The 12,838-nt window shown below is 39.6% G+C and overlaps 1 protein-coding gene across 1 annotated transcript; it reads left to right on the top strand.

Annotated features, from left to right (window-relative positions):
* Nucleotides 1-431: 431 nt before the first annotated feature.
* Nucleotides 432-3,683, top strand: LOC148571824 (uncharacterized). Its single transcript, XM_088507488.1, has 3 exons — nucleotides 432-721; nucleotides 793-883; nucleotides 3,540-3,683. Exons 1-3 carry the CDS (start codon nucleotides 432-434, stop codon nucleotides 3,681-3,683), a joined length of 525 nt encoding a protein of 174 aa, XP_088363614.1.
* The last annotated feature ends 9,155 nt before the right edge of the window (nucleotides 3,684-12,838 follow it).

Below are 12,838 nucleotides of genomic sequence, written 5' to 3'. Positions count from 1 at the left end.
CCCCCCTTTCTTCAATTCGATGCACAGCAGCCACAATGTTTCCCTCATCCAGCAACAGCAGCACCCCACGGTTTCTTTCCCTTTTCCATGAAAGAAATGAATCAGAAGCAAAAAGGGGGAGATGGAGCAGAGCTACGAACAGGGGAGGGACAAGCAGCGCTACTGTCGCCGGTCACCTCGCCGCCGTGCCCAGATCGCGTCCAGCCCTCGTCACCGCCATTCGTCCTCAGCCTCATCGCGTTCTTGCTTGACCGCTGCTGCTCCCATGTCCTCCAACGGCGCTGCTGTCGCCAATAGAGCCGCCACGAAGAGGAGGAAGGGCGCTGCTTCGCGCCTCGCCGCCGTCGCTCCTCTGAAAGGGGCAAAAAGTGGTCGCCGTCAAGCATGACGGGTGGAGGAGAGGGAGAACTCGCGTCTGAGACTAGGAGGAGATGGGGTTTCGCCGCTGTTGGGGTCTCACCGCCGCCGTCCCCGTGGTGGCTGGTGTCGTCACTGGAGAAGACCACCGGAGTTGCTGTCTGCCTCTGCCTCGGGGTTCTGCAAGTTTCCGGAGCCCACTGCCGCCAGAGCTGCCCAGAACCACCGCTGTGGCTGCCGCTGGGATTGTGAACGGAAGGAGGAGATGCTGTTTCCGTTACAGCCACTCCCGGAAGAGAAGTCAACCGCGCCGCCGTACCGAGTTGCCGGAGAACGCCACTGCCGCCACCGAGCTCCACTGGCGGTAAGGCTTTTAAGTTGAGTTTTCCTTCTGTTAAGTTTCCTGGAACTTCATTGTCACTGCGTGTGGTTCAGATCGCCGCTGCTGCTTGGGGCTGACTGCCGGGCTGCTGCCGAGCCGGTTCGGAGACCGCCGCTGCTTCGGTTCAACCGTTCCTTTGGTTCGGTAAGCGTTTCGATCTGAAAGCCCTCTAGTTACTGCTCTATTATACGTTGAGGAGTTGTAGCATTTGTTGTTATGAGAGTTAATCTCGGTTATTATTATATATTGCGATTAGAGTCGTTGTGGTTGCTGAGAAAACGGTTTGGAGCTGAGGTTTTGGTAGTCGGGATTTTGATTGTTGATTTCGGGTCGAGGCAGAAAGGACGCTGTGATGCCTTTGAGTTATGGAATTTGCGTTTTGAGGTAGGGGCGCTTTCCAAAAACTATAGTTTATTATTGGAATTATTACATATGGGTACTGATGTGAGATATTGTGTACTTAGTGATTGTATCTGCCTTATGTATCAATTGATTGACTCGAATGACTATGGATGTTGGTTTGGCTGAATTGTAGTGTGGCTTGTGAAATGTAATGTTTGAAGTTGATTCTTTAAATATTTGAAATGAGTTTAATCCGTTGAGGATTGGTTTGAATTGAGTCAATATTTTGATGATGTGAAAGATAGAATGCTCTTGAAATTCAGCCTGGGTCGCTTTAATTGCTCTGGCTTTGATAAATGATTTATTGCCGAACCGATTCTTTAAAGCTTTATAAATGAGTTAAACCGGTTGATATTGAGTTGATTTCTGAAATAGTTTCCTTGAGATATGCCACTGAGGCGACTGTTGGATTTAGCTTGCTTTTGAATTGATTTCTGGTTTTGGGCTGTTAAAAAGGAATGAGAATCGATTTAGTTGGGACCCGAACCGGGTGGCAAAAGTCCAAGTTTTAGGGGAGGTGCTGCCGAAATTTCTACAAAATCCTACTCTTGTTTGTAAAGTTATTTAAAAAGGGTTGGATTTGAGAAATTGTATTAATTGATTTATTAAGAGAATATTTATGTTTTCAAGCTTAATTTATTTAATGAACTTTATGCGTTGAGTTCAGCTTATTTAGAAACGAACTATTTGTACAGTTTGAATCACTGAAGGAAAGAATGAGACTCTAATATTGATTTCAATATAAAAAGGAGCTTTTAGTGATTTTAAAGGAATTTAGACTTTTGATTGAGTAATCAAGTTTGAGGCATTTTGGAAGAGTTAGAAAAATGGGTTCCAAAAAGAAACCTGAAAGTGGTTTGATTCAAATGAACCGGTTCCGTTTCAAATGAGTTGATTTTTGGACCGGGTTGGAACTTGTGATTTTGTATGATCGGTTTCATAATAAATTCAGTTTTATTTACTTGAACCGGGAATCTATGATTTTAAAAGTTTCAATGGATTTTAAGGAATTTATATAAGTTGACCTTCCCTAAAGACTTGGGACTCTGGCAAGAAACTTTTGTTATAAAATCCCATTGTTGGATGGGTGATTTTGAATGTTCCCAAAAAGAATCTTTAACTTTCTATGGTTTTGGAAGTTTTGGAAAGAGAATGCCGAAAGTGGCTTTGCTTAAAAAAGGAAACTCACTTTGAGTAAATTTGGCTTATGAGCCTGAGATGATTTGAAAATGAGATCTTCAAAGTCAAGGCTAAAAAGAGTTGAAACTCTATTTCAAGTGAAATGATTTGGGAAAAAGTGATTTATGGCTTAAATGCCGATTTTATGAATTTATGATGTTGAATGTGGAAGTGCTGTTTTGTTGTGAGCCGGAATGGCTATGTATGATTATAAATATTGGTTGGTTCTGGATTGAACCGTGAGCCGGAATGGCTGTGTATGATATGAATATTGGCTGGTTCTGGACTGAACCGTGAGCCGGATGGCTGAGATGGATGTTGATCCATGGATGAGATTGAATGCATGTTTATGCTGAATCATTGATAAATGTGAATGTTGCACTTCCACTATCTGAGATACGAGTTTCCCTGGGTAGTAGCAGTGGCTAGCCACCACGTGCTCCAGGTTGAGACTTGATACTCTGTTGACCCTATGTCGTAAGTGTGGCCGGGCACTGTGAAAGTCCCGGATGAGCTCGCCCCCGTAAATATTCACCAGTGAAGGTGATGGATATGGATCATGATTATGATCAAGTTTATGATGAGTATAACTCGAGTTGGGGATGCGCGACAGAGGGACAGTCCATTGGTTAGCTACCAGGACTTGTCGGGTTGGCTCTATAACCGACAGATGATATCATCAGCCATTAGGGACAGGCATGCATCATATGCATCTATGTGACATTATTTGGGTGTGCATATCATACTTGGTTTGCCTATGTGATTAATTGCTAATTGTTCTACTTGCAATAACTGTTTGTTTGTGCTTGCATCTTCCTTTTTGTGTTTGCTACTGGGACTTTGTTGGATTGTGGTGATTGGTTGATGGTTGGATTGTTTGGGCCTAGGGCCGTGGTTGGAATGATATGAACCGATGGTTGATTTTGGTTTCGTGTTTCTGGTTTGGAATAAAATACGAAAAGCTATTTTGGTTCAGCATAGATAAACCTTCTGAAATGCTTTTGAATATTGTTTAAATGAACAGTTTCTTCTTTCAGAAAAAGGATTTCAGATTTCTCTTTTATTGTAAACGGTTGTTTTTGAAAAGAGGCATAAGATGGTTATTAATCACTGGTACGGTTTATCTTCACGTATCCTATTACAGTAATTCCCAAAAACCCTCTACTGAGAACCCTTTCGAGGATGATGTTCTCACCTCCCTACATTTTTCCCCTTTCAGGATATGGGCGCAGAAGTTACGAAGAGCTTATTTAATTGTTGTTGTGATGCTCTGTATTGTTTTAGTTATGGTTTATTGTACCCTCGCCTTGATCTTGATATAACCTGTAAGAGGGATAGGAATTGTATTGGATTATGTTTGTAATATTACTTATATATATATGTATGTATATATGTGGATGCACTCTTTATGAGTTTTTGTAAGTTGTATGGTATTTATGGATGTACGTTATCGAACGAAAGTATTTTTGGGAGCGGTATTGCGGTTTAAAGTTTTAAACAGGCTCATATTTTTAGTATTAAATAGTATAAGTGTCGTCGTAATGTCCGAGCTATCAGAGTCGCGCAGCCGGAAGTGTGAGCTCTGGTAGTTAGGGTGTTACATAGACCCTAATAATTCAAGAATGCATATGAAAAACAAGAAAAGAAACCAAACAAGAAAATGCAAAGATCAAACAAGGAAAATATGCAAGAACAACTTGAAGATTATGAAGAACTATATGCATGTATTTTTCGAAAATTTAAAGAAAATTAAAAAGATGCAATTGACACCAAACTTAAAATTTGACACTAGACTCAAACAAGAAACATAAAATTTTTGGTTTTTGTGGTTTTGTAACCTTTTTTTGGATTTTTTGAAAATTATTTTTGAAAAAGAAAATAAAGTAATCCAAAATTTTTAATAAGAATTCTAGGAATCATGTAATGTTAGTCTAAAGCTTCAGTTCAAAATTTTACACATGGCTTAATAGCCAGCCAAGCTTTATGTGAAAGCTTCGGTCCAAAAGATTAGACATGGCCAGATGGCCAGCCAAGCTTCAGCAGAGCATTACATACAACAGCTAAATTGATGAGAAATCCAAAGAAGCTCTTCTGGAGATAAGTGGAAACCTCAGTCCAAAAGATTAGACATGGCTTAGCAGCCAGCCAGGCTTCACATATCATCTGAAACTCTAGAATTCATTCTTAAAAATTCTGAAGAACATAGAATAATTTATTTATTTTATTTATTATTATTATTTTTCGAAATTTTTCGAAAATAAATAAAAATTAAAAATCTTAAACATAAAATAAAAGTACCTAATCTGAGCAACAAGATGAACCGTCAGTTGTCCAAACTCGAACAATCCTCGGCAATGGCGTCAAAAACTTGGTGCACAAAATTGTGATCTCAACGGTGCCAACATCTTGGTACACACGATTGTAATCTCAACTCTTTTTCACAACTCCGCACAACTAACCAGGAAGTGCACTGGGTTGTCCAAGTAATAAACCTTACGTGAGTAAGGCTCCATCCTACGGAGATTTTCGGCTTGAAGCAAGCTATGGTCATCCTTTTAAATCTCAGTCAGGCGGATTCAAATGGTTATGAGGTTTTGATAATTAAAATATAAATAAAACATAAAATAAGATAGAAATACTTATGTAATTCATTGGAGGGAATTTCAGATAAGCGTATGGAGATGCTTTGTTGCTTCTAAACCTCTACTTTCCTATTGCCTTCTTCCAACCATGCGTTACCTCCTTCCATGGCAAGCTGTAAGATCCTCTCGGATGAAAATAAATCCATATGCGCTGTCACCACACGGCTAATCATCTGTCGGTTCCCGCTAGCGTCGGAATAAGACCATTGTCCTTTTGCACACTGTCACTTGTGCCCCACATTCGCAGGTTTGAAGCTCGTCACAGTCATCCCTTCCCAGATCCTACTCAGAATACCACAAACAAGGTTTAGACTTTCCGGATCCCAGGAATGGCTGCCAATAATTCTAGCCTATACCACAAAGGTTCTAATCTTAGATCAGAAACCCAAGAGAATATACTCCAGCTGTCGTCCAATGACTATGTTGAACATCGTGTAGATCGCTTTGTGGTTGTCAGGCACGTGATCTTAGCTAAGCGAGTAATGAAGATTGGGTGATTATCACAGGTCACGCCTTCATTCTGACTTAACTGAATTAAGTACGAGAGTATATCTTGGAGAAGAAGCAGGCGTGAATTGAATAGAAAATAGTAGTAATTGCATTAATTCATGAAGAACAGCAGAGCTCCACACCTTAATCTATGGGGTGTAGAAACTCCACCGTAGAAAATACATAAGTGAAAAAGGTCTAGGCATGGCCGTGAGGCCAGCCTCCATGCGTGAACAATGGTCTCTAAGATCAAAGTGATCAAAAGATATTCCAAAGATATAAAATAAACCTCTAAAAGTAGTTTTTATATTAAGCTAGTAACAAGGGTTTACAGAAAATGAGTAACTAAGTGCAGATAGTGCAAAAATCCACTTCCGGGGTCCACTTGGTATGTGCTTGGGCTGAGCATTGAAGCTTTTTCATGCTTAGGTTGTTTCTGGAGTTAAACGCCAGTTTTGGTGCCAGTTTGGGCGTTTAACTCCAATTCTGTTGCCAGTTTGGGCGTTTTATGCCAAGATATTTTAGGCTGACTTTGAACGCCAGTTTGGGCCATCAAATATCGGGAAAAGTATGGACTATTATATATTGCTGGAAACCCAAGATGTCTACTTTCCAATGCAATTAAGAGCGTGCCAATTGGGCTTATGTAGCCCCAGAAAAGCCACTTCGAGTGCAGGGAGGTCAAAATCCAACAACATCTACAGTCCTTTTTCAGCCTCTGAATCAGATTTTTGCTCAGGTCCCTCAATTTCAGCCAGAAAATATCTGAAATCACTAATAAAAATGTGATTTTTGAATAGAAACTAATAAAAATATAATAAAAAATGACTAAATCATACTAAAAACTATTAAAAACAATGCCAAAAGGGTATAAATTATCCGCTCATCAGAGTTCAATTGCATCAAACAGTAAATTCAGAAAATCAGAAAGCAAGAAATTAATTTATGTAAAGAATATGGGAGAAAATAGTTAAGGTTTTAGAGATATTTATTTTTCGGATTAACTTTTCTTACCAACTATTTTAATCATGCAAGATTCAATTCATGGCAAACTATATGTGACTAAACCCTAATTCCTTAGAACATTTTAGTCTTCTCTAACCTTCATCAACCGTCAATTCCTTGGTAACTTGATTCCGATTAGAGGGTTAAGTTTAATTCTAGTTTATATGCCACAAAAATCCTAATTACCCAAATATAAGAGGATTATATGTCACGTATCCCATTAAGACCAGATAATTAGTAATTTAGGAGAATTTGTTTTCAAGCTGTTGTTCAGGTAAAGAGCTTTTCCAAGTTTTACAACAACTCAATTAGAATAAGGGTCATACTTCCGTTCCACCCAAATTCATAAGATAAATAACGAAAACAATTCTTGAAATTGGAATCAATACATAAATTAAAATAGAAAAGTAATAGTATTAATCCATAGAATAAACAGAGCTCCTAACCTTAACAGTGGAGGTTTAGTTACTCATGGTTCAGAGAAAAAACAAAGATTCTCAAAAAATGTAAATTGCGAAATGAAGTAAGAGAAAAGAGAAGAGCCCGAAGGGCTGATTCTTTTTCCTTTTATATCTAATCCTAATTAATGTAAAATATACTTTCTAAAACTAAATAATATTTTTTCTATTTGTAAATAAAATAAAGTTTTAATCAAAATTAATAAAATCTTCGTTGCCAACATTATTATAGACGCGGGAACCACTCTTTCCTCTTGAGCTGGCGCCTAACTTGGATAATCCCAAGTTAGGTGCTGCAATTGCCGCTTGATTATGTGTATTCCTTCATCCTGGCGCCTATCTTGGGAAATCCCAAGTTAGGTGCCACCATGGCCGTGTGTCATTCAAAGAAAGTGTAGACTATTATATATCGTTGGAAAGCTCTAGAAGTTAGCCTTTCCAGTGCCACTGAAACCGCGTCAATTGGACCTTTGTAGCTCATGTTATTCCTGTTGGAGTGCAAGGAGGTCAGAGTTGACAGCATCATTCATTTTCTTCTCTTTTTCTACAGAAACTCCGTCAAATCCATCCGAATGCTACCTGAAATAAACAGAATTGTACACAACTCGAAGTAGCATTCATAGTGGCTAAAAGATATTTAAATCTTGATTAAACTTAACAATTCAGATGCAAATTCATTAGGAAAAGATAGAAAAGATGCTCAGGCATCATAAAGTAAGAAGTCGGGGAAACCCTCCGTGACTACATAGATAGGTTCACTAAAGCCTGTTTGGGGATCCAGAATCTGCCAACCGAAGATGTAATTATGGGTTTAGTCAATGGCCTCAAAGAAGGACCATTCTCCCAGTCAATATCTAAACGACACCCGACTTCTTTGAATGAAGTTCAAGAAAGAGTAGAGAAATACATCAATATGAAAAAAAAATTCCCGACTCAGAGAGCCTTCCCCGTAGACAAACCTGCCCTACTACCAAGTTTAGGACAAAAAAAGAGAACCCAAGAAAATAGAGGAGCAAAGTGTAGAGAAACCCCAAAAGTACGACAACTTCACCCCTCTAAGGGTTTCCCTGGTGGATGTTTATCGCGATATATGCCACACGGAGAAACTCTGACCTCCTCGTCTGATTAAGCATAAGAAAGCTGGAAGTCGGACTGAATATTGCAAATACTATAAGCTGTATGGAAATTCCACTAATGAATGTTACAACTTAAATAATGTGATAAAAAAGTTGGCCAGAGAAGGCCGACTTGATAGATACCTGGCCGACAGGTCGGACGATCCAAGGAAGAGAAGACGGGATCAAAAAGGAGGACGACCTGAACGCCATCCTAACACCCAGAGTGACACATGCACATGATCAATGTTGGGTTTGCAGGAGGAGGAATATCAAAATTCTCATGAAAAAGATACCTCAAGGAGATATATCAAGTCGGGGATGACAGTCAACTGACCAACCTGCCAACTATTTCTTTCACTATAGAAGATGCTCAAGGCATATTGTCTGGGCATGATGATCATGTGGTAATAACCATGATCCTAGAAAATGCTAACCTTCACAGAACCTTGATAGATCAAGGTAGCTCGACTGATATTATGTTTAAACTACTTTTGATAAACTCGAGTTAGAAGAAAAGAATCTAAAGGCATACCTCGACAGCCTCTTCGGACTATGTGATACCCCGATCCGACCCCTTGGTTACATCCCATTGTATACCACTTTTAGGAAAAGTATCCGATCAAAGACACTAAGCATCGACTACATAGTAGTCGATGTAACCTCGACCTACAATGCCCTAATAGGTCGGACTACCTTAAACCGACTTACGAATGTCGTCTCAATGCCTCATCTCTATATGAAATTCCCAACAGCAAAAGAGATTGCTACTGTAAAAGGGGACCAAAAATTGGCACAAAAATGTTACAACGAGAGCCTCAGTTTGAAAGGCAATCTCGTGAGAAAATAAGTCAACACCATTGAGTTAGGATCCGAACTCGTGAAGAATTGCGCCCCCAGCTTGAGGGCAAAATAGAAGAACTGCAAATTGGAAACCATCCTAACAAGACAACGAGCATAGGGGAAAACCTAGAAGGAAACATGAAGAAATAGCTCGTACATCTGTTAAGGAAAAGTTCCGATCTCTTCACTTGGAAAGCCTCCGATATACCTGGCATAAATCTCGACTTGATGTCTCATAAGCTTGCAGTATATCCATGCTCCCGACCAGTCCAACAGAAACGCAAGAAGCTCGGGCCAAAACGGACGCAAGTCGTAGAAGAGCAAGTACAAGCCTTGCTAGAGGTAGGGTTTATATGGGAGGTAAAATATCCACTATGGTTAATGGTGTACAAAATTAGAACTCGCACAACTTTACCGGCAAGTGCACCAGATCATCCAAGTAATACCTCAAGTGAGTGAGGGTCGATCCCACGAGGATTGTTGGATTGAGCAAGCAATAGTTATCCTGTTAGACTTAGTCAGAAAAACTGTAAAAGATGATGGATGAGCCAAATTCACTCCCCATAAAAATGAATATGTTCTTTGGCAAGCGCACAAAAGTATCGTCAAGTAATAACTCACAATGGAGTGGGATCGTATCCACAGAGGTTAATTGGATTAAGCAAGCAATACTTGATTAATTAGCCTAGTTAGACTATCATAATTGGAGTGATAATCAAACAAGAAAATATAAATGACATGAAAGTAAAGGAAAGCAATAAAGTGAAAGAAAATAAATGGAAAGGAAAGTAAAGTACAAGAAAGTAAAGTGCTAGAAATGTAAAGTGCAGAAAATGTAAATAACCATAAAGTAAATAAGAGAAAGAAAGATAAAATAAGAATTGGGATCAAGAAATATTGCATTCTCCGGATTAATTGATTTCATCTCATCTTCAATCATGCAACTCATTGACCTCTTGGCAATCATGATTGATTGAGCCCCAATCCCTTGGTGACTCAATCTCTCAAATCTTGATCAATAGCAAATTCCTTGGTCTAATTGCTCATGAGAAGAGATGAAGCTTGTTTCCTGATTATACCACACACTTTCCTAGGTCCAAGTAGAAGGAGGATTATATGTCACCATATCCAAACACCAAAACCCAAATCCTACTCAAGTATGAGAAAGAATTTCAAGCATGGTTTTATGTTTCCTCTCCCAAGGTTCCCATAAAACCCAATTACATTCAATCTCTTTTCCAAGATAATTGAATGCAATCATGAAGAACGAAATTCTTTCTAGTAAATCAAAGAGAGATGAAGAGAAGAAGAAGAATAAAAACAATCAATCCATTGAAAAACAATAGAGCTCTCTTTCCCAATGGAAAAAGTTAGTAATTCATAACTAAAAGATATTTACAAAAGTAAGAAAGAAAAGAAAGAAAATTGATGGTGAATAGAGATGGTCCAAAGACTTCTCCCAATCCAGCCATGCCTAATTCTATGAAACTAAGTCCTTTAAATAGGCTCTCCTAAATTACAAACTTAAATGAAATTAAAAGCAAATTACAATGAAATGAAAATAAACTATTCTAGATGCTTCTTGTGGCCTTGATTGGTTGACAATTGTAGCTTGAATGAGAGTTGGAGTGGGCTTGATTGAAGGTTGGGGGCTGTAGGAAGAAGTTGGCGTGTGGTTTCAAGTGCCACTCCCACTTGATTTTGCCCTTCGGAGTATGACCCACTTTGCAACGCTGAATTGATGGAGTTTTTTGGGCCTCAAATTAAATGTCTACTATGAGGTATTATATATTTTTGGAAAGCCCTATATGTTAGCTTTCCAACGCCTTTAAAATAAACTCATTTGGACCTCTGTAGCTCAAGTTATGCCCATTTGAAGGTGAATAGGTCAGTCTGTCAGGTAGCCCGGCGTGCCACGCCCACTCTCTGGCGTGCCACGCCCATATATTATGAAACTGGCGTGCCACGCCCACTCTTTGGCGTGCCACACCTTCAATTATGCTTTCTGGCCATTAGAACTGGTGTGCCACGCCCAGAACCCCAAGTGGCACGCCCATTATGAAAATAAAGCTGGCGTGCCACGCCTTCGATGTCAAGTGGCATGCCCAGATTTTGCAACGCTGAAATAATGGCATTTTTCACCTTCAGTTTTAACATTCACCCTAGAGTGTTATATATCGTTAGAAAGCTCTGAATGTCAGATTTCCAAAGCCACCAAGATCCCATCATTTGGATCTCTATAACTCAAGTTATGTTCCTTTGAAGATGAAGAGGTCAGGCTGGTAACTCTGCAGTGACGTGTTTTTCTCCCTGTGATTTCGGGGTCAATATCTTCCTCAATTCCAGTGTCCATCATGAAGTGTTATATATGGTTGGAAAGCCCTGGATGTCTAATTTTTAATGGCACTAGAATCATCTCATTTGAAGTTGTGTAGCTCAAGATATTTTCATTTGAATGAGAGGAGGTCAGGCTGGCATATGCCCCGGCGTGCCACGCCCACTTCTTGGCGTGCCACGCCCATAGTGGGGCTCAAATTCACTCCTCTGAAACTTAAGCCTGGTGTGCCATGCCTAAAACACCAAGTGGCATGCCCTCTTTGAGATCTTGGCTTCACAAACTTGGCGTGCCACGCCTAGAGCTCCAAGTGGCACGCCCATGTAAAATTCTTCAACCTTCTTTGCTGGAATGTTGGCCTGGCATGCCATGCCCAGAGCTTCAAGTGGCACGCCCATTGTTGAAAGTTGGTTCAAAAGCTTGGTGTGCCACGCCCAGAGCTTCAAGTGGCACGCCCAGCGTCACACGCCCATCCTTATTTGTTGTTTTCCTTCCCCTTTTGTTGCTCTTTTCACCTGAAATTCAGCACAAACCCATTTCAAAGTAATGTACTATAATATATATCATTTGGTTCATGAAATTCCATTGATTCAATGAGATTATGCTCTTTTTATGATCCTTTAATATAAGAAAAAGGGTACATGATGTGCAGTCATCAATGATTGTTGGTGTAAAACGCATAAGTAGTAAAAAGCAAGTAAATAAAGTAAATAAAAAGAATTGGAGTAAAACAATGATGAAAAAACAGTTAAGGTTTCGGAGATATTTACTTTTCCGGATTAAAACAACTTACCAACTATTTCAACAATGAGTGATTCATTCTATGACAAACCATAAGTGATTAAAACCTAATCTCTTAGCAATTTAATCTCCTTTAGTCCTCATCAAAAGCCACTCTCGTGGTCATTCAATTTAGATCAGAAGGTGAAGTTCAGAAAACTAGTTTAGCGCCATAAAAACCTCAATTACCTAAAGCTAACAAGATTTTATGTCACTTATTCGATTAGTCCAGGTAATTAGTAGTTTAGGAGGAGTGTTTTCAAGCTGTAGCTCAAGCGAGATAACTTTCTCGAGAATCACAAGAGCTCATGTAGAATAAGGGTCATACTCTCGTTCCACCCAGATTCATAAGATTAAGAACGAAAACAACACCTTAGAATTGAATCAAACATTAATTAAAATAGAATAATAATAATCTTAATCCATAGAAATAAACAGAGCTCCTAACCTTAACCAGGAGGTTTAGTTGCTCACGACTTTATAGAGAAAATAGGTTTTGAAAAGTGCGGAAGGAAGAAGATCCCCCAAAACCTCAGTGATCTCCTCCTTAAATACTAACCTAATAATAAATGCTAAACCTAAAAGATACTATTTTTAATTAAAAATTACAAAGATAAAATAAGATAAGACTAAGAGGTGCAAAAATCTACTTGGAGGCGCAATTGGTGAGTGGCTCGGACAGCAAGCTGGCGTTCAACGCCAGGATTGGGTGTTGAACACCCAGAAGGGAAGCGCGCCTCTGACTTCATTCCCCCTTGCTGGCGTTGAATGCCAATTTGGGCGTTCAGCGCCCAGGGGGGAGCTGCCAACATTTTCCTTTCTTGCAACAAGCTTCTCCAAACTGCTCCGAA

Source organism: Arachis ipaensis, chromosome B3 (assembly GCF_059453495.1).
Source record: "Arachis ipaensis isolate K30076 ecotype BB chromosome B3, ASM5945349v1, whole genome shotgun sequence".
Taxonomy (NCBI): Eukaryota; Viridiplantae; Streptophyta; class Magnoliopsida; order Fabales; family Fabaceae; genus Arachis; species Arachis ipaensis.
This window is presented reverse-complemented; position numbering and strand designations above follow the sequence as displayed.